This window comes from Ahaetulla prasina, chromosome 7 (assembly GCF_028640845.1).
Source record: "Ahaetulla prasina isolate Xishuangbanna chromosome 7, ASM2864084v1, whole genome shotgun sequence".
Classification (NCBI taxonomy): domain Eukaryota; kingdom Metazoa; phylum Chordata; class Lepidosauria; order Squamata; family Colubridae; genus Ahaetulla; species Ahaetulla prasina.
Genome location: NC_080545.1, coordinates 77,463,859 through 77,491,530, shown reverse-complemented (window position 1 = coordinate 77,491,530; position 27,672 = coordinate 77,463,859). Strand labels below are relative to the sequence as shown.

The 27,672-nt window shown below is 38.0% G+C and overlaps 1 protein-coding gene across 2 annotated transcripts; it reads right to left on the bottom strand.

Annotated features, from left to right (window-relative positions):
• Positions 1-574: 574 nt before the first annotated feature.
• LOC131202345 (cystine/glutamate transporter-like) lies at positions 575-27,672 on the bottom strand. 2 transcript variants are annotated; one of them, XM_058191248.1, is made up of 12 exons: positions 27,384-27,672; positions 24,881-25,007; positions 22,762-22,877; positions 17,284-17,409; positions 14,624-14,723; positions 13,419-13,463; positions 10,771-10,894; positions 8,154-8,257; positions 7,326-7,422; positions 6,787-6,936; positions 5,173-5,350; positions 575-1,041 (listed from the first exon to the last, which is right to left on the bottom strand). In XM_058191248.1, exons 1-12 carry the CDS (start codon positions 27,595-27,597, stop codon positions 977-979), a joined length of 1,446 nt encoding a protein of 481 aa, XP_058047231.1. In that variant the 5' UTR covers positions 27,598-27,672; the 3' UTR covers positions 575-976. The 2 variants fall into 2 exon arrangements, with proteins under 2 accessions (XP_058047231.1, XP_058047230.1); XM_058191247.1 differs by lacking the exon at positions 575-1,041 and having other exon boundaries at positions 2,820-5,350.

The window sequence follows — 27,672 nt, the reverse complement described above, 5'->3', positions numbered from 1 at the left end:
TTTTGTTTTTGTTTTAAACATGACTCTGGCTAGTGTTTCAGCATTCTTTAAGGCTTACAAGCAATTATTTACAATGGAATGCACAGTTATAATTTATTATTGTCAAGGAATTAAAAAATATGATTACCTCCGTTATAAAAATTACTTACAAGTATACTTTTAAAGAAACCAGCAGAACAAACATTAAAACAAATCATTGTGACACTTGCCCTAAATTTTTAGGGTCATATGTATAGAATATTCACTTGGCATATGTCTCTGTAGCAGCAGTGTGCAGATCGTTTCAAGGTTTAAATTGCCAGATTCAGAAACATCAGTCTCATCAGAAGTATTCCAATCTTAGCAAAATATTCTGGCTCTGAAATCAATTTTTTTTGGGGTGGGGGTAGAGTCAGAGCAGGCTGTTCCAATGGCAGATCATTTCTGATAAAGTTGGGAATGGTTTTGAGGCTGGAATATTTTGGATGTGAAAATATGAACCTTGAAACATTTTCAATCTCTATTTTATACATCATTTTTGAACTGAATTTTCATTAACTAATTATTACTATACTTTTGTGCAATGTTGGACATTTTTAGGACAAGCAAATCCACATTTCCTATGAAATAGATTCCTTATTGTGGTCATAAGAAGGAAGTGATGTATTGGACAAGAATATTATGGTTACTATATATACTGAACTAAGACTTGCTTAAGCTTCTGCAGATATTGCTGTTGGGTTTTTCATAAAGAGTTTTGATTTATTTTTATTCCTTATAAACCGCTTGTTCAAGCTTCTGGGCAGAAGAAGATCAGTCTTATACCTTTAAAAGACAAAATGAAACAAGGGGTAACTCATGGAAAGAGATTCTCACATATTTTATCTCTTGCTGCTTGCTTTAAAATGGCTTGGAGGCATGTTTCTTACAGTAGTAGTGTGAGGAGTTTGCGGGTTCTGTGCAGTCTAAATACTGGTTTCCTTCCTCCAATACTCCTTCAATGCATCTGGACTTCCTGAAGAGTGACCTTCATCAGGATCTGTAGCTTCACTGTCATAGAGTCTAAATAGTTCCAAAGAAGAAACAATAAAAGATTTCCTTTGAGAGAGCTATCGTTTGATGTCCTTCAGTTAAAAAATAATAATTAGATTGCTTCAGATATTGGCTTGGTGGCATCTTCTCACGCTAGCACGTTTTATTAAAAGACATATGTTTTTATGAGCTACAGCTCTCTTGAACCATATATATCCTTGTGAATACATTCCTATTTTGTTTGGTACTATCTATTTTGCAATTAAATTTTAATGCAATTAACTGCTTGTGGCTTATTTGAATTTCAGCAACACAATATGCATGTATTGGTGAAGAGGTTCTGAAAAAAGTTCACCTAAGAATTTATTACGTTTTTTGCTGAACATATTCTTTCTTCTCTCTAGAAATATATAGACTGAATATTAATAAGAAGTTATTTCTATTGCATATATATTCAGTAGTTTTAGACTAGGGGTGTCAAATCAAGGCCTGTGGACTGGATCTGGCCTCTTGGGTGCTTAGATCCGGCCTGCGGGGCCAGCCTGGAAATAGTAAAGGATCAACCTGCAGTGCCTCTGCTAGCAAAAACAGGTTGTGGAGGGGGCCCCCACACAGCCCGCTTTCAGCTTGGATGGCCTTCTGCAGCATCCTGCTGGCCAAAAGAGGGCACTGGGAGGCTGCGGGCATTTTGTCCAACAGGGTGCTGCAGGAGGGCGTCCGTACCATCTCCTCCCCCTGCCCCTTGGTGGACAACTACAGTGCGGATCCGGCTCTCCAAGAAAGTCAGTTTGACACCCCTGTCCTAGACTATATAAAGAAATCCATATCTTCTTCATCTTCATGCCTTGACTGCAAGCACTAGCATAATAATGAATATGATGTCAGCTTTAGTGTTGACATTTTCAGTAAGAATTTTTATCTGTTATAATCAATGCTGTACTCAATGGCATAATTACAATTAAAACACAAAGCACCTGTCAGGTCAACAAATGACAAAAATTTAGCAACCACTTTAGTGTTGTACTAAACATCTGGCCTATTTCTTTTTATTTATTTATTTTTATTTATTTGTCATAACAATATATGTAGGTATCATACAAAAAGATTATATAATATATAAACACATATATGGGTAAATATAAGGAGGTATAAGCATATATGTATATAGGAAGAAGAAAGGAAAAACAATAGGACAAGAACGGTAGGCACGTTTTGTGCGCTTATGCACGCCCCTTATGGTCCTCTTAGGAATGGGGTGAGGTCAATAGTAGACAGTTTTTGGTTGAAGATTTTAGGATTATGGGAAGAGACCACAGAGTCAGGTAAAGTATTCCAAGCACTGATGATTCTGTTACAGAAGTCATATTTTCTGCAATCTAGATTAAAGCGGTTGACATTAAGTTTAAATCTATTGGTTGCTCTAGTATTATTGCAATTGAAGCTGAAGTAGTCTTTAACAGGAAGGACATTACAATAGATGATTCTGTGAGTTAAACTTAGGTCTTGTCGTAGGCGACGGAGTTCCAAGTTTTCTAAGCCTAGGATTTCAAGTCTGGTGGGATAAGGTATTTTGTTGTTTTCAGAGGAATGGAGAACTCTTCTTGTAAAATATTTCTGGACACGTTCAATTGTATTGATGTCAGAGATGTGGTGAGGGTTCCAAACAGGCGAGCTGTATTCTAGAATTGGTCTAGCAAATGTTTTATATGCTCTGGTTAGTAGTGTGGTGTTTTGGAAAAGAAGCTACAGATTAGGTTTACAACTCTTAGAGCTTTTTTTGCTATATAGTTGCAGTGGGCTTTGGCACTTAGATCATTTGACATGAAAACTCCAAGGTCTTTAACGGGAATGGGGTCATCTGTAAGGTAATGTCCATCTAGTATGTACTTAGTGTTTGGGTTCTTTTTTCCTATATGTAAGACTGAGCATTTGCTGGTTGAAATTTGGAGTTGCCAAGTTTTAGACCAAGCGGTTAGATGATCAAGGTCTTTTTGAATGATAGATGTATTGTCTGTGGTGTTAAATAGTTTGACATCATCAGCAAACAGAACACAATTACTTGAGATATGGTCACAAAGATCATTAATGTATAGTATAAAGAGTGTTGATCCAAGGACGCTGCCTTGAGGGACGCCACTCTTGACAGAAACAGGATTTGATAAAGCATTGCCAATTTTGACCACTTGTTGTCTGTTAGACAGAAAAGCCGATATCCATTTGTGAGGGGGTCCTGAGATGCCATAGGATTTTAGTTTTAGGAGAAGTTTATCGTGTACTACTGAGTCAAAAGCTTTGCAGAAGTCTATGTAGATTGCATCTATTGTTTTGCCTTGATCAAGATTTGTAGTCCATATGTTTTTACAGTGGAGTAGTTGTAAGTTACATGATAATTTTTTCTGGAAACCAAATTGTTTATTGGAGAGTAGGTTGTTAGTTTCTAAGTGTGAGGTAATGGATTGGTTGATGATTGATTCCATGACTTTGCAGGTGACGAAGCACAAAGAGATCGGTCTGTAATTTCCGACTAAGCTGGGGTCTCCTTTTTTACCCTGGATGATCTCTGTTTGTTGGTCTATATCAGGTGGGGAATGATGGCTCTTTTATGACTTGTAGATTTCAACTCCCAGAATTCCTGAGCCAATCATGCTACCTCAGGAATTCTGGGAGTTGGAAGTCCACAAGTCATAAAGGAGCCATTGTTCCCCACCGCTGGTCTATATAGCAATAGCACTTAGACTTATATACCATTTCATAGTGCTTCACAGCCCTCTCTAAGTGGTTTACACAGTTAGCATATTGCCCCCAACAATCTGGGTCCTCATTTTACCCACATCGGAAGGATGGAAGGCTGAGTCAGCCTTGAGCAGGTGAGATTTGATCTGCTGAACTGCAGCTAGCAGTCAGCTGAAGTAGCCCGCAGTACTGCACTCTAACCACTGCGCCACCTCAGCTTAAGATCATATATGATCTTTAGGTAACAAAGACTAGTGAAACTTTGCTTAGCTTCACAACTAACTGGTCTGTCTTGGGGTGGATGGGTTATTGCTACATCTATTGCTCATTTTGCTACTGGTGGAATGATGGGCAAATAAGGTAAATATTTGAAAGTCTGAGAAGGGGCAAAGAGGGGCCCATTTCCCCAAAGATGTTAACATGTTAAGCAATATAGCTTTAGGATATCTATTTCTGCTGGCTTTTGCTGTTTCACATATTTATTTATTTATTTATTTATAATTCATTTTTCTAAACTGCCCATCTCACTTAAAGGGGGGTTCTTTGCTGTGAATATAAATGATCAATAAAACAATGTATAAAAATTAACCTTACAATTTAATGTTTAACAATTTAGGATTAAAATTTATATAATTATATATTAATGACAAACACCAAATGTAAATATCCTAAGATTTAACATCGGTTATTACAAGGGGGGAGGGGCGCTCTCATGTAGGCCACACAGTTGAATAGTCCTCTGTGCCCCTCCCCCATAAGGATTCAGAGCCAAGATCTGATCCCTTTGCGGAAGACCAAGAGATTGGGGACTTTCCTCACCTCGGGGGGCAGGATGTTCCACAATGTGGGGGCAGCAGCAGAGAAAGCTCTCTTCCAGAGGTGGGTTTCAGCAGGTTCTGACCAGTTCTGGAGAACTGGTAGCGGAAATTTTGAGTAGTTCAGACAACCAATAGTAAAAATTCTGACTGGCCCCACCCTCATCTATTCTCTGCCTCCCAAGTCCCAGCTGATTGGGAGGAAATGGGGATTTTGCAGTATCCTTCTCCTGGAGTGGGGAGGGAATGGAGATTTTACAGTATCCTTCTCCTGCCATGCTCAGCGAACCGATAGTAAAAAAAATAGAAACCCACAACTGCTCTTTTCCGAGACCCCGCCAGTCAAAAATATTTGATTGATGGGGTCAGTAGCATACTTTCCCTTCCTGATGGATTGAGACTGGCTGATGAGATAGGATGAAGCCTGTTCTGTAGGTTAACCTGACCCTATGCCCTTTTCTTATACTGCCCAAGTAGTGGCAAAGTAGGGTGCAAAGAAACACATGGACAGAATGGTATGGAGCAGAGAGGTAAAAGCTATGCAATGAAGTAGCCAGAGTAGTGAGCATATGACCTGGTATCTCCCCAATATAATATTCCTGGCTATACTTACTGAACTTTGATGTACAACAGCCTGGTATTCTAGTTTTCTGAACCACCAGATAGTAGACGGGTAAGCCAGATAAAGTTAAAGCACATCCAATACTGGTGTTCACAGGATCTGAATATAGTGATGTCCCCACAATGAAGAAACAGGCTATTGTGAATACCAGTGGGAAGAACAGAGGCACCTAAAGGAATGAGTGAGAAGGTAACCAACAGGCCATCTTTAAACATGCAAGCAACTATAAAGTTTACAACATGAGGAAGAACAATATATACCGTATATACTCGAGTATAAGCCGAGTTTTTCAGCACGTTTTTTGTGCTGAAAAACGTCCCCTCAGCTTATACTCGGGTCTATACGGCTTATACTCGAGTTTTTTTTTTTAAAGCCCCTCGGCTTATACTCGAGTATATACGGCTTATACTCGAGTATAAGCGAGTTTTCAGCACGTTTTGTCCTGAAAACCGCCCCCTCAGCTTATACTCGGGTCTATACGGCTTATACTCGAGTTTTTTTTTTTAAAGCCCCTCGGCTTATACTCGAGTATATACGGCTTATACTCGAGTTTTTTTTTCTTTTCTTTTTTTCACATTTTACCGGACGGCGCAAACTTGGCGGGCTTTTGCATTAGCGCGGGGAAGCCCTGCCGGTGCAGTGAGAGGGCGGGGCGGGGGAGCCGCCAGCCTTCTCAGCTGAGGGAGGAGGGTTTCAACCGGTAGGTGCCTCATTTCCCACCTCGGCTTATACTGAGTCCCCAGTTTACCCCAGTTTTGGGGTAAAATTGGGACCTCGGCTTATACTCGGATCGGCTTATACTCGAGTATATACGGCTTATACTCGAGTTTTTTTTCTTTTCTTTTTTTCACATTTTACCGGACGGCGCAAACTTGGCGGGCTTTTGCATTAGCGCGGGGAAGCCCTGCCGGTGCAGTGAGAGGGCGGGGCGGGGGAGCCGCCAGCCTTCTCAGCTGAGGGAGGGAGGGTTTCCCCAACCGGTAGGTGCCTCATTTCCCACCCTCGGCTTATACTCGAGTCCCCAGTTTACCCCAGTTTTTGGGGTAAAATTGGGGACCTCGGCTTATACTCGGATCGGCTTATATTCGAGTATATACGGTATATATAAATCCTTAGTTTACTTTTGGTTTGATTTCCAGAGAACATGGGAATTCAAATGAGAACATAAATTGATGTTTCTGTTGACAATGCACAATTACAATATGTAATTATGATTGTTCTATTTAATCCCGATTAAATATTAAACACAAATGTATATTCAATGGTTAAAAATCAATTGTAAACTAGAATGCTGGAACTTTATGTTTTAAATATTTCATTAGCAAACTACAGTCAAGATTTAGGGATCTCTATTTCTTTGCTTCAATCCAGAAAGAAAGGAAAGGATAAATAATTATGAATGAATGAGGATGGTCATGAATATAAATAGATACAACACTGAATTACTAGAAAGAGTGTTGGACAAGAAACCATTTGTTTGCATTATGTCTCAATTGAATCAGTGTTTTATTTTTCTTCCTATGTCTTCCTATGTTCCTATGTTAATGTCTTTCTTCCAGAAAGGTAGAAGCACAACTCTGGTTTCTAATTCGATATTGATCCTACCTTAAAAGGTCTTGGTATTGTTGGATGTCGAAAGCAATGTATCATGAATCCCAGTGTGGTAAGTCCTATGAAGAACCAGCGAGAGAAGCTATAGAAGTTCAAAAGTCCATAAAGATCACCAATGGACACCATCAAGTAAACCAAAGGTAACTGGGTCAAGAAAAAAAACCAACAGGATATATAAACATTTATTTTTAGTCCTTTTACCCACCAAAATTGAACAGTAGCAACAATTTTCTTTCAAGACAGATATTTAGACCTGATTATAGGTCAGGTCAGAGAAACCAATTTAGTTTGGATTACTTGGTAAACACAACTTCTAAATTGAATTATCTAACTGATGGGAATGTTAATTATGAGAACATGTTCCAAATGTTATCTGAAGGGCTTTGGGGGGGGATTATTTAGAAAAATAAAATATCTGTGATCATAACATAGGATTCTGCTAAAAAAAAAGGATATATGTAGACGTCATTCTCAAATTGCTAGTTCCTTCATTTAAGAACAGGGAGGTAGAATTCTGAAATTTAAGCTCATACCATTAATATCAAAGCTGGGACAGGAGTGTGTCTTTCCAGGTGTATCATTGAAAAGAGAGCTGGCCACTGTCCTTCTCGCGCAGCTGCAAACAGCATCCTACATAATAAAGATAGTTTTAAGTAGAGCCAATGTTTTGTAGTATTGGTTACAGTGAAGTCACAAAAATTAATTTCATCCTTGTTTGTAAACTATAGCTGATTGTCTTAGTTATGTACAAACTATTACTTGTTCATCAGACTATGGTTTAAAAAACCCAATAGTATCATGCATAAATCCAGTGATAGAATTATATTTTGGTTCTTGAAAGTTGGAACAATGCAAGATTGTTTAAATGCCCACTGCAATGCTAGTGATTTTTTTAAAAAAAATATTGTTGGAGTCCAACCATCTCTGGTTTGTGGCACATGTAAACTTATGATATGTATCTTTGCTGGATTTTTAAAAACTTGGCAGTATAAGAACTATAGTGTGTTCAATGCTGTATTAAGTTTTTCTTTATACTGTATCAGAACGTTAACATAATTTTTTTATAGCCATCTCATCTCTTTAAAGAATGTGGATATACACATATGTCCGTTATTTATATTAAGGATTTATTGTGATGGCTTGTTTTTCCTATAATTTATTAGAATTTAAAAGTTTCCCTATAAAATTGCTATTTGAAAAAAAGGAACCAAAATGTATATTTCTAATACTATACCTCTTGTATATATCAGTGACTCTTTCCCTTGTTATTTTTTTATTTATTTTGATACCTTTATATTATTTTGATAAATCAGGAACCAGAGTGAGAATCCAATTTATTCAAAATACTTTCAAGTTTTTACCTGGATGCAGCAAATATTCCTCCATTCAAAGCACCAAAACATGAGAGAGCTACAAGGATTAGAATTGCAGAAGAAATGTTCTTGAAAACTTTATCAGTGAAACTCTAGGGAAAAAAATGAGGAATCTTTATTTTTCCTTCTCTTTATATATTTGTATAACATTTAGAAGAAGAAATTATTACTCTTTTATTTTACATATTTTTTTCTTTCGGTAGGTATCATTCAAGAGAACTAGCACAGTAATAAAAGGCAAGACAAATATAGTGCTTAGTATTAACTTTTTTAAAAAAAAATGTTAATGGACATCTCCAAATATATTCATTAATTTATTTTATTGATTTTTTAAAAAATGATATCATTTATCCATTGCTTCAGTTCTAGTAACTGTAAGGCCTCGTTTACAATTATTCACATAATAATCATGAAATTAATTCAGTATAATGGAAAACAATAGCAAATCATAAATCAAGTATCCATCCAAAATTATTTATGGTCCAAGTTCAAATACAACCAAAAGACCAGAACATAATGCAATAACTATAAAAGGAAAATTTAAAATTGCAAGAAAAGCCTACAGAGTTAGCAGCTAACAATTGATAGCATGAGGGAAGAATCAGACATTTTTAAATAGCTGTAGATATTGACAAGAATTTGGCAAAGCCTTGGAGATTTGTGAAGATCTCAGGATAAGTGCCTCCTGGTTACAATGGGCAATTAAGAGTTATTAACAATTGGAAGTATTAATTTGATCACTTTTGAGTGTACAATGGATATTTTCATGTATATGAGAAACAATTTCTTATGTCTCAATCTGAGCAGAAACAAGTTCAATTTTCATACGGGATATTTATATATCTACCAGTTGTTGCTCTTAAAGGAACTACCTTGCTATTACATAAGATGTGATAGAAATATGTAGGGATAGACTGAGGAGGAGGAATAATTTTGCTATGAAAGGGATGGGAGAGTTTGACTCTGGCATTTTGGATGTCTAGATCCCAAATCCTCTGTTTTTATCAAGTCCCAAAGCAGGTAGCGTTGACAAGACCACAACATGCCAAATTGTCATTAATTTGTCTTCTTATATTGGAAGAGAACTAAGCAAGCAAATTGAATAAACTAAAGGAAGTGTTAGGTGGGGACATGAACAGAGAGGCAGGATGATCGTAGTGAAGTAAAATCATTTATTTCAGGCAACAGGAACAACAACAAAAATAACTACGAACTGAGAACTGCCCAATGGTGCAGCTCCTTTTACAGAGAGCTGTCCAGCCTGTCAGCTACTGACACTTGTTTATTTTCCCGCTGGGGAAAATGAACCAATGAGTGAAGGCTGATGTAAGACTCACTCCTACTTGCATATTCAACAGGAAGTACCCCAGTAGAGTTGCTTCAACCAAAATTTAGGAAAACAAAATCTTAATCGAGCTCCAAGAGAAATGCATCCTAATTCTAATTGTGTCAGGGGATGGGAAATGGAATAAACTTGTAAGCTTTTCAAGATTTTGATTGGATTGCTTCTAAATTAGGAACTTCCTCATAAATATGCAACTGAGTACCATATAGCATCAAACTAAGAACTTTAGCTTTAAATAGTTTAATAGCTGCTGGGACATAATGGTTACCAAATTGACCTGCATATTTTAATTGCAAGAGACACTTTGGAGACTTTTACTAGAAGCTCTCGTTTGAATAGATCAGTAGGAGAACATTGTAAATAGAGACATAGATATTTAAAGGATTTTACCTGCTTGAGTTTGTTGTTAATTTTCATTTAATGGAGCCTTAAAGTGTTTCTTAGAGAATACCTGTACTTTTGTTTTGGAGCAATTAATTTCTAGATGTTTTCCAGAATAGTAAAGTGGTAGAAATTTAAGGCATTTTCAAAGGCTTACATTTAAAATATCAAAGATATACACGTCCATCATTCTAAAGAGACAGATGTATTATTACTTTACTTTGAAGAGTATGGGGGAAATCAATTTTCAGATGAATAGGCTATTTAGTAGACAAACTGAAACATAAAGAATGTGACCTTGCAACTTCTAGCTCACAACAGTCTATTGTAAGTTTTTATAAGAGCATTCCCATTAGAACTCCTGAACCTCAGAATGCAAATTTCTTCATTCGGACTCAGAAAGTAGCCTGAAATCTATTCATTATTACTTATGAATATGTATTACTTATGCATTTCCCCGTCCTTTCTGAAATGGATAAATATGACTGCATTTTTTTGTCTGCAGAATGTGTCTGCCATGATTTGGAGGACAGCCCTCCAGGAAGTACATCTAATAAACACAGCAGTGAGCTTTGGCTTTTGTTTTGTGTTTTGTTTTGTGTTGTGTTGTTTTGTGTCCTGAGGTTTGATTCCACAAGAAGCTATGTATTCATTAATATTATGGAAACCATTTAATTTTGATTATTTTTAGGTACACAAAGCATTTTTTACTGAATGCTTTGTGTGCTTGTTTCACAGTCCATGAAACCAGTGTTTACTTTAGGCATTCAATTTGTTATTTTTTGAATTAAATCTGATTTTTCCCCCAGTAGCTCTTCTTGCTCCTGGTTTTACTAACAGCACTTAATGAATTGCAAATAATGAGGAAAGTACACTCACCACAGCTACTGCATCTGAACTGAGGATTTCTTGCGGTGTCAAGACAGCATAGTAAGATACATTAGTAAGGACGTAACAGACTGTAACAACAATTAAGGAAACGATTACTGCCCGAGGAATGTTCCTGAAAAACAAAAGCTTAATTTTAATACGGTCCACCAATAATTGTACATTACCTTTTGGCTATGTCTAACATCAGATTAACCAGCCTGTATGCCATGACGGGCTTTATACATGGTAACCATTATTTAAGCTGTATATAACTAGAATTATTCCTACAAGCCTACTGCCAAATGGTGCAAAGCCAGAGCAGAGGTGTTACATAGGCACGTTGAGGCCTGCTTGCGCTTGTGCCCCTTCAGTCTGGACTTGCTACAGCTTCTTAGTAGTCTTCAGGGGTATCCCATATAAAATGTGTTGCAACAGTCCAACCACAAGATGACCAACTTATGAATTGTGACAATTTTGATATGGGAATAATTGGCGCACTACATGAATTTGTGTAAAAGCGCTCAAAGCTATAGCTTCTAGCTAATGCTTGAGCAGGATCTGTGAGTAAGAAACACCCCCCCCCCATTGCACACTAGTCCTGAAAAGGGAAGTGCAATCCTGTTTAGTACTAAAAATGGAACCACTCCAGATACAGGAGGTCCAAACATCCACAGCCATTCAGACTTGAGCTTAAGTGTTCCTCTCATTCCAAACCCACAAAGCTTGACAGAATTTCCTGACTGGCCCTGGGGTTAGATTTATAGCTGGTTGTGCTGATGATACTGGATATTGAAAAAGATGATGACACTCTGGAAAAGAGTGCAGAGAAGAGCAACAAAGATGATTAGGAGACTGGAGGCTAAAACATATGAAGAATGGTTGCAGAAATTGGGTATATCTAGTTTAATGAAAAGAAGGACTAAGGCTGACATGATAGCAGTGTTCCAATATCCAAGGGGCTGCCACGAAGAAGAGGGCATCAATGTATTTTCCAAAGCAACTGAAGGCAGGACAAGAACCAATGGATGGAAACTAATCAAGGAGAGAACCAACCTAGAACTAAGAAGAAATTTCCTGACACAATCAGTGGAATGACTTGCTGCTGGAAGTTGTGGGTGCTCCAACACTGGAGGTTTTTAATAAGAAATTTTAAGAGATTAGGAATCATTTGTCTGAAATGGTATAGGGTTTCCTGTTTGAGCTGGGGGTTGGACTAGAAGACCTCCAGGGTCCCTTCCAACTCTGTTATTCTGGATACCAACAAATGACCTTACCTAGTGGCCTCACCAAGATGGTAAATAGGAAGGGGGAGAGCATTGAACTGTGAGGCATGTTACATAAACAGGAGATTCGGAATCAACAAAAATGTTCAACCCTTTTGCCAGCATACGGTAATTTCTTGCATACTGTATAACAGCCTAAACTGTAGGCTACATTAAACTATTAGCCTTAGCTGTACAGAAGTAGAAGGCAAGCCAACCAGTTAACATAACCTGTTATCTTTCCCTTTTCGTCCTGATGCCCCCAAATAAGTTCTTTTATTTTCCTGGATGCCTCCATTGAAACAGCTCTTTAATTATGGCAATTTTGGTGATGCCAATAGATTTCCTTACTAATCTGGTCAACTCACTCTACTAAGCAGACTGGAAAGGCTATTTAAGTGCAAGAAGAAAAATGGCATCAAATTAAACAATGGCCAAGTTCATCCAGACGAGGCCACACCTTTCTATGAATCTGACATGCAGATAGTCCAGGATCCCAAATAATCACTTTATCATCGTAAGGTTGTAAATAAAACCTGAGAATAGGAGTTTACTCAGAGGAACTGCTGAAGTAACAAAGAATAATGGAGTCTTCAAGATTAGAACTCTGGGAGAAAAAGGAGATCTTTGATGGAAGAAGTTAATAGATGGCACTCTAAGATAGCTCCAGATAGCACTAACCCTTGGACAAAGTTAGCAGGTAAATTTGATAGACTGATTGCAGATTTGAGCAGACAATCAAGACATAGGAGCTGTTAGGCATGGGCTTTCAATTAAGCCCTAATAATTCTTTTGGGTTCATCCTAGTCCTTTGGTTAAAAAGACAGGAAAACCAGATGGACGTGCCAAGAATTGTACTGGACTTGATAGTTCTTTGTCATCCAGCTCCTTGTTCCAAGTTCAGATTTTGTCCTGGGATTTTGTCCTGTCTGCAACCCTCTGACCTCAGAGTAGCAAAGTTTTTCAAAAGAGTCTTGAGAGTAGAACTGTTACAAGTCACAAGCTCACCCCCCACCAGTCATGAACGTGCATGACAAGCACTATTGGATTGGCATGACATATAAATCCACTCTATATTATATATATTTAAATCCAATATATTATATAAAGATATAACATATTCCTGGACTTGAACAACTGCTAATATCTCAGTTTTACTCATCTACAACATTTCAACTTCATCCATGATTTCTCAAGTTGTCCGGCAAATTTTTGCAAAACTTCTGGGTCTTCTAGTCTTTCTCTCCCCTCTTTAATTGTTTAGTTCTCTCCTGGGTTGAGTTTGTAGTTTGTATAATCCATAGCTACTGAATTTCCTTGGCAAGAACACCCTCTAGACGTCACATATGATAACAACAATAAATGCAAAATGGCTGATTATTGCTGCACACTCACTTTTTAGGATTTACAATTTCTTCAGTTACAAAGTTTATATAGAACCTGAAATAAGCAAACAAATAAGGGTCAAAATATGCTCTGATCCACTTCAAATAGGTTGTTTTAGTACAGACTTTGCATTTTATCTTCAAGGAGAGCTGTAATTGTTGTCTAATGCCTAACAACATAAACAGCATGAAGCCAATTACAAAAATGCCTTTATAATTTAAAGTCAGTTTCTGTCTTCAGAAATGGAATTCACAGTTCATTCAGACAGGCTCTGTCAACCTTAAAAAGGCAGCTCATAGCTTTAAAAAACAAGTTTGCGATACATTTAGGGAAAAATAGCAGACACACTGCAATGAGAATATTAAGGTTATTAATGCACTGCCCAACTACTACTTGAATAGAATAGAATAGAATAGAATAGAATAGAATAGAATAGAATAGAATAGAATAGAATAGAATAGAATAGAATAGAATAGAATTTTATTGGCCAAGTGTGATTGGACACACAAGGAATTTGTCTTGGTGCATATGCTCTCAGTGTACATAAAAGAAAAGATACGTTCATCAAGGTACAACATTTACAACACAATTGATGGTCAATATATCAATATAAATCATAAGGATTGCCAGCAACAAGTTATAGTCATACAGTCATAAGTGGAAAGAGATTGGTGATGGGAACTATGAAACGATTAATAGTAGTGCAGATTCAGTAAATAGTCTGACAGTGTTGATGGAATTATTTGTTTAGCAGAATGATGGCCTTCGGGAAAAAACTGTTCTTGTGTCTAGTTGTTCTGGTGTGCAGTGCTCTATAATGTCGTTTTGAGGGTAGGAGTTGAAACAGTTTATGTCCAGGATGCGAGGGATCTGCAAATATTTTCATGGCCCTCTTCTATATTGCAGGAACTCATAATCCCTAGTATACAAACAATTCTGTTTGCTCATAAAATATGCTAAACTCAAATCCCAGGAAAATTATCTTTGGCATGTCCGCATAAATAATTTAAAAAATAAAAGCAAACCAGTCATATGGTTTAACATGATATTTGCATCTTGCTATGAATTTTGTGAAAGTTGATGACATGTAATGATTTCCAAAATAGTGGGTTTTTTTTAAAAAAAAAATTGAGTTACAACGCTGACAGTGCATCAATGTCCCTTCTACCATTTAAGAAGGAAAAAGTTAAAAAGTTCATAATTTAGAAACTTACCATCCTCCATAAGCAAACATCCCAGAATAAAAAGCAAGAGGCAACTTTTCAAGTGTTAAGGAACTTGTGTCAAAACTATCCTGGAAATTTTCATGATGACCTAGTTTTAAAAAAAAAAAAGACACGTTTTCCCCCTTTGTTGTAACAAGCAATACAGATGGTCTTCAGCTTATGACTGCAATTGAGCTCAGCATTTCTGTTGCTAAGTGAAACATTTGTTAAGTGAATTTTGTCCCATTTTACTTACCATAGTTTTTAAGTGAATCACTGCAGTTGTTAAATTAGTTAAATTAGTTGTCGTTAAGTGAATCTGCCTTCCCCATTGACATCTGCTGGTTGCAAACAGGGATCACATGAACCTGGGACATGGCAACCGTCATAAGTATGAGTGAGTCAGTTGCCAAGCCTCTGAATTTTGATCATATGACCATAGGGATGCTGCAATGGTCGTAAGTGTGAAAAATGGTCATAAGTCATCTTTTTCACTGCTGTGGTAACTTTGAACGGTCACTAAATTATAAGGTAGGTCAAGGACTCTTATAATTAGCATCTTTCTAATGTAGGCTTTGGTATTACCTGAACAAGAGAACCAGATAAAAATCTAACCTTCCTGGAATTTAGGTAAAGGTAAAGATTCCCCTCGCACGTATGTGCTAGTTGTTCCCGACTCTAGGGGGGCAGTGCTCATCTCCGCTTCAAAGCCAAAGAGCCAGCGCTGTCCGAAGACGTCTCCGTGGTCATGTGGCCGGCATGACTAAATGCCAAAGGCGCACGGAATACTGTTACCGTCTCACCAAAGGTGGTCCCTATTTTCCTACTTGCATTTTTTACGTGCTTTAAAACTGCTAGGTTGGAAGAAGCTGGGACAAGTAATGGGAGCTCACCCCGTTATGCAGCACTTGGAATTCGATCTGCTGAACTGCCAACCTTCTGATTGACAAGCTCACCATCTTATCCACTGAGCCACCACATCCCCATACCTGAACAAGAGAACCAGGTAAAAGGTTCCTGGAATTTAAGGGCTACCTAAATCAATAGCCCTCTTCTTTAAAGAAAAACCACCATAGATACATTCTTATTCTCTTATAGTGCTTTCCTTCTCCCTCTCCCATAGACCTTCTGAAGATATTGGGGTATCCACAAGGTATGATTTTTTAAAAAAAACAACACTTGATGATGGTGCAGTCAAAGTTCTGTATATTTTTTATGATTGTGTTGCACATAAATAGACGGAGCTTCAGTTTCATCATTGTAGCCATCATCTTGATTTTTTTTTTGCACCATATCTATGGACAACCCTGTAAGAAATGAAGTTGTTGTGCATGACAATATTTCAATATGCTTGTAGAGTAATTGGAAGACAGAGAGAGACAGAAAGTATCAACATCAGTGTCTGGCAAGGAAATTAAACAATAAGAGAACTTTTCATCATCATCATCATCATTATTATCATCATTTTGTATTATTATCACAAAATGACAGTATACACAGCAAACGAGATAACTATGCTGGATTTCGTATCACTAATCACTAGTCGAACACTTCCCAAGTGTTTAGGATTGATGATGATGATGATGATGATGATGATGATGATGATGATGATGATGATGATGATGATGATTTACTTTATTCATTAAACATGAAACTCGGTCAACTGAACATTCACAAATGCATCACAGATACCACTGACTGGTGTTAATGGTTGATATGGGTTGCTGCCAGCGTTCTAGGTATCAACCAAGTATTATTATTTATTATTACTTATACTGTTTCAGATAAGTGTCTGTCTAGTCTCTTCTTAAAAACCCTAAACAGTGACCATGTTAGTAGAGACTAAAAGCTGGAATCTAATAATATAGCTTTGTGGAATTCTGGGGGTTGTAGTGGTATATCTCTGGAAAAGAATAAGAAAGCTGAGCTACCTGAAATTATATTAGTTCAATGCATGCGTGAATCTTTAAGAACAACAAAAAGGCTCTTGGCATCTTAGACCAGGGGTATCAAACTCAAGGTGCTTAGATCTGGCCCGCCTGGAAAAAGCGAAGGACCAGCATGTGGTAACTCTGCCAATGAAAACACCAAGCTCTGTTTTTGATGGCAGAGGGTTGCAGGAGGCTGTTCCACCCAAAAATGGAGCTCGGTAGCCTGTTATCACTGGTGGAGAGTTTGGGCTGCCACAGGTGCCTCCAACATGAATGACATCAAGCTAGCCATGCCCACCCCCAGCCATGCTCCCCCAGGCCCCCAAGATCAAACACAACCCTGATCTCTTTCCTTTATCTTTCCAATAGCTATTGGGTTTTTTGTTTTTTATATAATTTTGGCATCTTCCGTTTCTTCTGATGCTCCCTCTCAACTAATTCCTCATGAGATTTCTCATTAGTCTTATACAGTGGTGGGATGCAACCGGTTTAACAACTGGTTCGGTGAGCGCGCGCTTGCGCGCAGTGGTCAAAATACAGGAATTTGAAGCGTAGTTGCTTACCTTCTAAGGCAGCCCCGGTAAGTAGAACAGCTGAAGTGCGGAAATCGGCAGTGCCGCACAAATCAGTTGAGCCAGAAAGAAGGAAATAAAGGACAGGATAGGTCGGGGGTGGGTGGGCGGGGCCAGCTGATCATCGGCACTACCCGTTTGCCCAAACCGGTCCAAACCTTCTTACCATTTCCAAGAGCCAAGATCCCAGGAACAATAATTAGACCCACGGTGACCATCTTCAGAACAGTGAGTCCTGTTTGTACTTTGGCAGCCCAACTCACACTCCAGCAGTTCAGGACTATTGCTAAGGCTGAATTGGGAGAGAGAGAAAAATGATCAGAGCTTCATAAGCCGATTTAATCATGCTTTCAGGTAGGGCTTTCCTATATCATAATTGCAAACCCAAAGAAAGTGATAACAATCAGTTTGGATAAGAGCACTCCGTAAGCCTGAAAGCAAGCCAAATTCCCTTGCTGCAAGCCATTTACCTTCAAAATTATGCAAGTGAGATCTTTTAAACTATTATATTAAGCTAAGCAATAGGAAAGAATGCATACTGGGTCAACATTATAGAATAAGAAATATGAAATAAAAAGAAAATGGCCTAAAAGATTAACAAAATAATTAAACATTGATCAGATTTCTTGAAACTCTTCTTTCTTATTTAGTTTTTTAAAAAACACTAATGAAAATACTAGCTAGCTATACATAGCAAAAAATATGCTGCTGCATATTGGTTGACTGATCTTTCCAATGTTGTTTAATAGATTTATGCAAAGAAGTGTCTTTGATCTGCCTTGAATAAGCAACTACATTCCAAAGAGTTAACTTCCTTCCTTCCTTCCTTCCTTCCTTCCTTCCTTCCTTCCTTCCTTCCTTCCTTCCTTCCTTCCTTCCTTCCTTCCTTCCTTCCTTCCTTCCTTCTTTCACATCACCCACTCACTGAATGATCCATCAAGGTGCTTATATATATGTTCCACAAATTCTACACCAACTTGAGGGGACTATCCATGCAATAAACCTTTTATGGGCAAAGCTATCACATTATAGGGCAGTGATGGGTAACCTTTTCCGGACCAAGTGCCCAAAGCGTGCATGCGTGCGCAATGTGTGTGCATGTGCCCGAACCCCCAAAATACAATGCATGAGCAGCTTCCGCACATCTGCCCCCCACATGCACATGCGCCCCTGCATGCACCCCACACATGTGTGCATGACCCCCCATCTGAGTCCCCCTGCGCATGCCTTCTGCATGCCCCCTTCCCCCGCGCATTCACGACAGACACCCGCAGACTAGCTGGCCACTAGGAGGCTTGCACACAAGTGCAGTGGAGCTAAACTGGGGTGACGGCACACATTCCATCAGAGAGGGCGCTGCGTCTGGCATGCGCGCCATAGGTTCGCCATCACGGTTATAGGGTATTTATAGGCCAAGAGTTTATACATGTTTTTGCAGCATGAATGTAACCATTATAATTCCTAAGTAAATAAGGATCTAGTATGTACTAAGATTTTAATGGTGTCAAATAGTAGCTTTTAAGCTGAACACAGGAAGAAGCTGGATTCAAATTACTTTCTTATTCACACATTGCACTAAGCCATGGATTTCAATCATGGATTACTGAATAATTTTCTGTCTAACTTTCCTTTGGAGGAGGAAATATCAATTTAGGATTATCTTGGTGGTGGAGGTGAGGGATGGCTAGTCGCTGGAGAAGATGGTGTTTTGAACTGATTGTTGTTACCAATCCAGCTTTTCCACTGTTTTCATTTGACTATATCCAACTGATTGGCAATATTTGTAGTAAAAAAAGATAACTTACAAAGATAATTCACAAAAGGCAGAAGCTTACATGAACATTCAGAATGTTCTGATGGAGTGCACAAAAATTGATCACTGTTCAGGATGAAACTTCAAACTGATTCCATAGTAAAACTAATTAAGCAACTGAACAGATATTAAGGTGGAATGTGTTAAGTTAGCTAATATGATCCAACAGATGTCGGTAGATATGTTGCTAATAAATTCAGTGAAAATAATTTTCTTCTCAAATTTCAGAAGTTGCCCACACTTCTGTTGTCTCTACAAAAAATGTGTTTGATACTTGAAGAGTTCAAAAAGATATTACAGACGTTAAACCGATACCCAGGATCAGAATAAAAGGAATGATTTTGCAATTAGGGAACATGTAAAAAAGACTGATTAATTGTATATTTTATCTCCAAAAGTTATTATCTGGCCATGTTACAAAGAAGAAAAGCTTTCAAATTTTTCACAGAAGAACTATAAAAAAGTGGAATAAGGTATAAATGGAGGTTCCTTTCAAGCTAGTTTTATTTCAACCACAAGAAAGAATGACTTTTTCTATGTTTCTAGAGATGAATAGAATTTTAACAAGACTATTTTATAAAGAATGCATGAAGAATTAACAGAGATGATATACTTTTATATACTGAAGAACTGATATATCTTTTAAAGAAAAAAATAGGGTAAAAAAAATTTTCTGGCATTAGGAACTTACAGGATGGCTTGTAGTTATAAAATGTTCAGTATTGTTTCATAAGACTGGAAATAGAAAAGAAATAAATAAGATAAAATACAAAGAATGGAAAAGAATTATATAGACGTTAATATCAGGTAGGGGAAATTAGAGCTCAGCATAGCTCTCCTCTAACCTAGAACAATTAGAGGATTTAATTAACTCTCTGGATTTAATTAACTCAGAGGATTTAATTGAACCTCTGTTCATATAGGTCTAGTTGGGTTGGGAGGTTGAGAGATGGAGGATAAATGGAGAAGAGAACTGAGGGAGAGTTTGAAAAGGCCTTTGGGGAAGCAAGAAAAAAGACATAGTAAAAGTGATTGGTCTCATTCAAGACAACAATGAATCTGCATACAGATGGGAGGTTGAACAACTAGCCTTGTGGTGCAACCAGAACAATCTTGAACTAAATACACTCAAAACCGTAAAATGGTGGTTGATTTTAGAAGAAAACCTCCTATACTACCACCTCTTACAATACTGGACAACACAGTATCAACAGTAGAGTCCTTTAGGTTTCTAGGTTCTATCATATCTCAAGACATACAATGGACACCTAATATAAAAAAAAACCACACAACAAAGAATGTTGTGGATAATAAAAATAAAAATGTTGGATAGCCATTTGTCTGAAATGGTGTAGGGTTTCCTGCCTGGGCAGGGGGTTGGACTAGAAGACCTCCAAGGTCCCTTCCAACTCTGTTATTATGTTATGTTCTTTCTGCGCCAACTCAGAAAGCTCAAACTGCCCAAGGAGCTGCTGATCCAGTTCTACAGGCAAATTATTGAGTCTGTCATCTGCACCTCCATAACTGATTTGGCTCTGCAAGCAAACAAGACAATCTCCCTGAGTCCTTCGGGAGATAGGGCGGTATATAAATACGATTAATAATAATAATAAAATCTCTTCCCACTTATGACTATATCCATGTTGCTTGTGTCTTTCAATTTATATTGTTTTATTTGTTTCCTAGTATGATTTAATAGCTTATTAGTAACCTTGACTATCACTAAGTGTTGTATCTTTTTATTCTTGATGAATGTATTTTATACTCCTTATGTACACTGAGAGCATATACACCAAAGACAAATTCCTTATGTGTCCAATCACACTTGGCAAATAAAAAATTCTATTCTATTCTGTCCTGTCCTGTCCTGTCCTGTCCTATCCTATCCTATCCTATCCTATCCTATCCTATCCTATCCTATCCTATCCTATCCTATCCTATCCTATCCTATCCTATCCTATCCTATCCTATCCTATCCTATCCTACTCTAAATAGCAATAGCATTTAGATTTATTTACCACCCCATAGTGCTTTACAGCACTTTCTGAGAGGTTTGCAAATATTACCCCCAACAATCTGAGGCCTCATTTTACCTTGAAAGGATGGAAGGCTCAGTCAATCTCGAGCCCCATCAGGATCAAACTCCCGACTGTGGGCACAATTAGCCTGCAATACTGCATTCTAACCATTGCGCCACCAGGGCTCATATAATCATAAAAATATTGGCTTATAAATTAAATAGGGTTCTAATATTGGGGCTGAACAAAAAGTAATTGCATCCTTGAATGCTGGGTGAATTTGGTTCTAATGTGTGTTTTAAATATACCCAGTTATATGTGTGGATGGAACAAGTTTATGAAAATCATATGACAGTTCTGAATATTTGAGAGACTGCACAGTTTGAAGCATCTGCATGAACTTATTGATATCTGGGAAAATGATAGATATTTCTATTAACAAAGGGATTTATATTTCTTTTTATTTATTATATTTAGAGGCTGCCTGATTTCAGAGTGATAATAGACAGCTTTACTTTAAAAGAGAAGAAAACAATAAAAGAAAAAAAATGAACATCTGGACAAATACAAAAATCCCCTTCAACAAGTAGGGTTGATAAAAATCCTGAGGACTGAGAAAAATTACTGAGTTCACAAATCAGGCTAAACAATAGCTGGTTGAACAAACCACTATTGGCTGAATACAGATAAAACATGAAGGAGAAAACCTGGTTTACAAATTGCCAAAGCCTGTTTTCACCAAAACCAAATGAAACATATCATTGTTTATCATCTTTGTTAACCCATAGTCAAAATAAATGAGCTAAGTTTGTACTAATCATTGCTACAGGATTTTCACTCTGCCCTACCCTGATTACATGTTAGAAATAGAAAGTGAGACATCAACTTAACAAGTTTTGGATTCTGTGTTCATCAACACCACACTACTAAGCAGAGCATATAAAACATTTGCTAGACCAATTCTAGAATACAGCTCGCCTGTTTGGAACCCTCACCACATCTCTGACATCAATACAATTGAACGTGTCCAGAAATATTTTACAAGAAGAGTTCTCCATTCCTCTGAAAACAACAAAATACCTTATCCCACCAGACTTGAAATCCTAGGCTTAGAAAACTTGGAACTCCGTCGCCTACGACAAGACCTAAGTTTAACTCACAGAATCATCTATTGTAATGTCCTTCCTGTTAAAGACTACTTCAGCTTCAATTGCAATAATACTAGAGCAACCAATAGATTTAAACTTAATGTCAACCGCTTTAATCTAGATTGCAGAAAATATGACTTCTGTAACAGAATCATCAGTGCTTGGAATACTTCACCTGACTCTGTGGTCTCTTCCCATAATCCTAAAATCTTCAACCAAAAACTGTCTACTATTGACCTCACCCCATTCCTAAGGGGACCATAAGGGGCGTGCATAAGCGCACAAAACGTGCCTACCGTTCCTGTCCTATTGTTTTTCTTTTCTTCTTCCTATATACATATATGCTTATACCTCCTTATATTTACCCATATATGTGTTTATATATTATATAATCTTTTTGTATGATACCTACATATATTGTTATGACAAAATAAAGAAATAAATAAACTATTTCTGTACATCAACTATTCCTGTAAAATCAAGCTTCATAGATTTGATCAGAATCATTCTGCAGTAGGTAGCTATTAAATCTTCCAGTTGTTTATCTTACTTCAGAGCAAGATACTTAAAACAAAAAACCCATTGATACTCAAGATTGGATAGTAAATACTCATTTATTGATAATAAACTACAAGTACTTTGATCTTGCATTCACTGATACTCACTAATTCCCGCCATTGTGACCAATTTCACAGCCAGTGGAGGGACATGGCAAGAAGCAAAGAAAGGCTCAATGAGGTATCGACCAAATGCCAAAGACACCACAGCTATATTTGCAGGGCTGGAATATAAAAATTAGAAATGACAGAATATCAGATACAAATCTTTCACTTTTTTGTTGGTTTCTCTAATCTTTGCTTCTGTTGAGGACTTGTGGATTTTCACTTGTGAAATGAAGTGAAAATAGTGTCTGCTTTCAGAAATATTTATCTGGAAGACTGGATAAAACATTTATTTATTTATTTATTTATTTATTATTTAAATTTTTATACCGCCCTTCTCCCGAAGGACTCAGGGCGGTTTACAGCCAGATAAAATAAACAGTCCTATTACAAAATAAATACTATTAAAATACCACTAAAAAACTTATTCAATTTGGCCGCAATTAAAATTTAGCAAACAATAAAACCCATTAAAAAACCCATTAAAAACCCATCAATAAAACCCATTAAAAACCCATAAAAAACTAACCCAGTCCAGCGCAAATAAATAAGTGAGTTTTGAGCTCGCGGCGAAAGGTTCGGAGGTCCGGAAGTTGACGAAGTCCTGGGGGGAGTTCGTTCCAGAGGGCGGGAGCCCCCACAGAGAAGGCCCTTCCCCTGGGTGTCGCCAGACGACACTGTCGCGCCGACGGCACCCCGAGGAGTCCCTCTCTGTGAGAGCGCACGGGTCGGTGAGAGGTATTCGGTAGCAGCAGGCGGTCCCGTAAATAACCCGGCCCGTAAGTAACATGAGAAGAACTCAAATCTTTCACATCCTTTCTCCTCTATGAGGAGAATGAAACAATGAGAAATGTCTACTTCTAATGTGTGGCAGACCAAAGTTTATCATTTAATCAAAGTGGTGGACTTGGTCCACACCTTGCTCCAAGTCATGGTTTGGTTCAGTTACAGTGGAATAAGCCACTTCTGGTTTTAGTCATTTTTTATTGTTCTTAATATTTAAATTAAAAATACTATATCATTTAATGTTTAAATATTGCTTTTGTATTTTAGTTTATATTGTGAATTCTATAAGCTACCTAGAGCCTAGCAGGTTTTAGTCAGTAGATAAATCACATAACTAAATGCAAAGTCCAAGTCATTAGCTTCAGCCAACACACTAAATTATCAGTACAATGTTACAAATCATATCAGACTAATAATTTTAACATATTAATAATAGTTTTTTTACAATGTGTGCTATCCTCTTCACATTCTTCTGGCTTACGATCTTTACGATAACATAATAACAAAAAGAAAAGGAACACAATTGTCCTTAGTATATGGTCAAAAGAGTCAAGAGACCGTGGGATTATAGATACATCCATTTTATATATATGTTACATATAAAAAAAAGCTAAAGTTTTGATGCAACAGTACAATCTCCATCTTGGTTTTTTTTAACCATACTCTGTCTATGGACTCTGCTGAAAGGAAATAAATCTGGAATCTGGATTGATTGTTCTGACCAAGGTGAGGTGATGCAGAATTATTGTGTTGGCCTGCAGTGGGAGTGGCTCTACTCTATAGATGCAAGACTTGTCATCCACCAGCTGCTGGAATCTCTTTCAAGTCTGTAGCTCCCAGATGTTCCCTGGAAGACAGTTCAGTTGATCGAGGAGTGATCTGGCTTGGAGGGGGAGGACAGTGTCATTCAATCAATCCCAAATTGATTTTTATAGAGCCAGAGAGGCAGGCCTTTAGTTTATTGCAAGCAGAGCAGTGATATCTGCCCCGTAAGAAATGAAGAAAACCATCCATCTTATGACTGAAAGGGAAAGGTCTTTGGTTTGTGATTGTTTTTTGATCTGGAGTCTCCCTAGAGCTTTCTCTATTATTGCTTCCATTCTTCGTTCTTCCCCACTGTTCCCTGTCATTCTCAGATGCTTCCCCCCCTCCCTCCTTTCAAACATTTGTTAGATCTCAGTGGTGCTCCATTCACCAGCTGTCTGCCTTTAAAAACACAGCTGGAACATGCCCCATTGAGAGATTTAAAGAGACAAAGCTCCCAATAAATCTTCCCATCATCTGGCATTCCTTCCTTTTTAGACAAGGAAGGAAGGGAAAGAAAAGACATCCTTACCGTATCATAATAAATTCAGCCCACAATCGGAGGAAAGCCGGCAATGGTCCTAGAGTCTCCAAAAGATAAATATAATGCCCACCTGACTTTGTAATACATGTTCCGAGATCTGCATAGGACAGAGCACCTGGAATTCAACAACAACAACAAAATGAGTTGTAAGTCATGCCCATTGTCCTGGGACAAAGCTTCACTGAACTCAATAGATCTTTCTCCACATGTAATGTGGACATTTAGGGCCATAATGAGCCATATTTGGTCCTAACACCTTATCTTGTTCACCACTGTCACATTTTAAACTAGGGACACCCTTGTATTGAAACTATTAGTACCTGTAAAGTTTAATGTAACACAGAGTGAAATAAAACAACTGGGAAGTAATCCTTAATAATTTGTTGTATTTCAAAGTAAATGAAACCAAATTCAGAGGGTATTTTGGCCCTAAGATAGTCCCTCAGTTTTTGTTTTGTTTATCTGGTGGTTTGAATTTATCAGCATCCCAGTTTTGGAAATGATTCACCGGTAAACTATTAAAAGAGCAAAAGTGACCCTTGGACCAGAAAAGATTGGATAGTAATTTTCACCCCAGTGAATAACTAAGTGAACACAATGAGATGAAATTGATTTCTGGAAAGATGCAGTAATTATCACTGTGAATATATTACATCCCGCCCCCAAGCAGTTGGAAGCACCTCAAATGGCGCAAACTGTGCACCAACAACTATGAAATAGTTTGAATCAAAACAAAATGAATGACACAAGATTGCTCGGGAGGGAGGGGGATTTTTACCTCAAGATCTACAGCTCAATCGTTTTATTTAAAATAGTTTCTCTTTTGCTATTGTTCCCTAGCCACTCCAAAGCTTAAACCATCATAAAAAGAATACGGTACATGATGGCAAAACAGGTATTAAAAATGCAGTCAGGATTCAAAATGGTTTCTAATATAAAAGGCTATCTCCTATTCTTTCATCCATGTTTCTGCATCCTATTTAGACAGAAAATACCTCGCTGGAAAGCTGTGAGTAGATTCCAAAGCATATTTTTGTAGCAGTCAGATTTATAAGATTTGGGCAGGGCATGGTGTACGAGGAGACCTGTATTAGAGAGTCCACACTCCACATGCCCTCAACTTACAACCATTTGTTTAGTGACCATTCAAAGTTATAATGGCACTGAAAAAAGTGACAATTTTTCAACTTACGCCTGTTGCAGCATCAACATGGTCGCGTGACCCAAATTCAAATACTTGGTAACTGGTTCATATTTCTGACGGTTTCAGTGTCCCAGAGTCATGTGATCACCTTTTAAACCCTTCTGATAAGCAACGTCAATGGGGAAGCCAAATTCACTTAACAACGGTGTTGCTAATTTAACAACGGCAGTGATTCGCTTAACAACTGTGGTGAGAAGGGTCATAAAATGGGGGGGGGGGAGAATCACTTAACAACTGTCTTGCTTCGAAACAGAAATTTTGGGCTCAAGGACTGCCTGTATTCCTTTCAGCTACTTGTGAAAATGTTATACAGTACTGTGAAGCATTGCTATGCCAGGTGCACTGTGTGCAATTTTAGAGGGCTACACCAAACTGCCAGTCTGACTTACTAACAGGTGTATAGGCTGGCCATCTGCTTTACTTTTCATAAGATAAGTTTCAATTGGATCACGTCCTTTTATTTGGAGGGATACCTAGCAATGTGCGATTTTTTTTAAAAAAGAAGAACCACACAAATGGAGATCAGCAGCCTGGTCAGACGTGGAATTCAACCGGTTCGGACCAGTTCAGGCAAACTGGTAGCGCTGAAAATCAGTAGACTTCGCCCACCTGCCCCTGCTCTATCCTGTCCTTTATTCCTGCTTTGTAGCTCATCTCAATCACGCGGCAGAGCTGATTCCCCTCCCTCGCTGTTCTACTCACCATTGCTGACCTGGAAGGTAAGCGGCTGAGCTTCTAAATGTTCCTTTTTGAGTGCTGCGCACAACTGCCTTAGGCACATAACACACGCGAAGCGTGTGTGTGCATGCAAAGCACATGCTCACTGAACCAGTTGTTAAACCGGCAGCATTGCACCAATGAGCCACATATTCCACATCAGCTCAAATATTAGATTCTCCCTCTTCCCATTTCATTTTTTAAAATGAATTTATCATCTATCTATCTATCATTTTTACCTATCATTATCTATCTCTATTTCTCTCTCTTTTCTCTCTCTCTCTCTTTCTCAATCTATCTCTATCATTATCTCTATTTTCTCTCTCTCTCTTCATCTATATCTATCATCTATATCTATCTATCTATCTATCTATCTATCTATCTATCTATCTATCTATCTATCATCTATCATCATCTCATCTCTCTCTCTCTTTCACACACACACACACACACACACACACACACACCCCTATCCCCCTCATCTATCATCTAGCTATCTTTTAACGTTTTGAGTTCCTCAGGATGTAAAAATCAACATTTTTTTTTTAAAATGAAAGCTACACAACTCACCAAACAGAGACAGAATCCCACAAGCGAGCCATACAAGTAATGAGACCCCTACATTGCCTGAGTTTTGCAATACCCCTTTAGGAGAAATGAAGATCCCACTGCCCACCATGGAGCCTACAGCCAACGCAATGGCCCGAGTAAGGGTGATCTTCCTCCTCAGAAAAACAGCGTCCTTCTCCTCCGTGAAAGCTTTTCTCTTCCTGCACGGTCCCATATTTTCACCTCTCTGTTTCCTCCAAAGTCTCGATATCAAGCACCACTTGGGTTACTGATTGTCTGGCAATTCTGA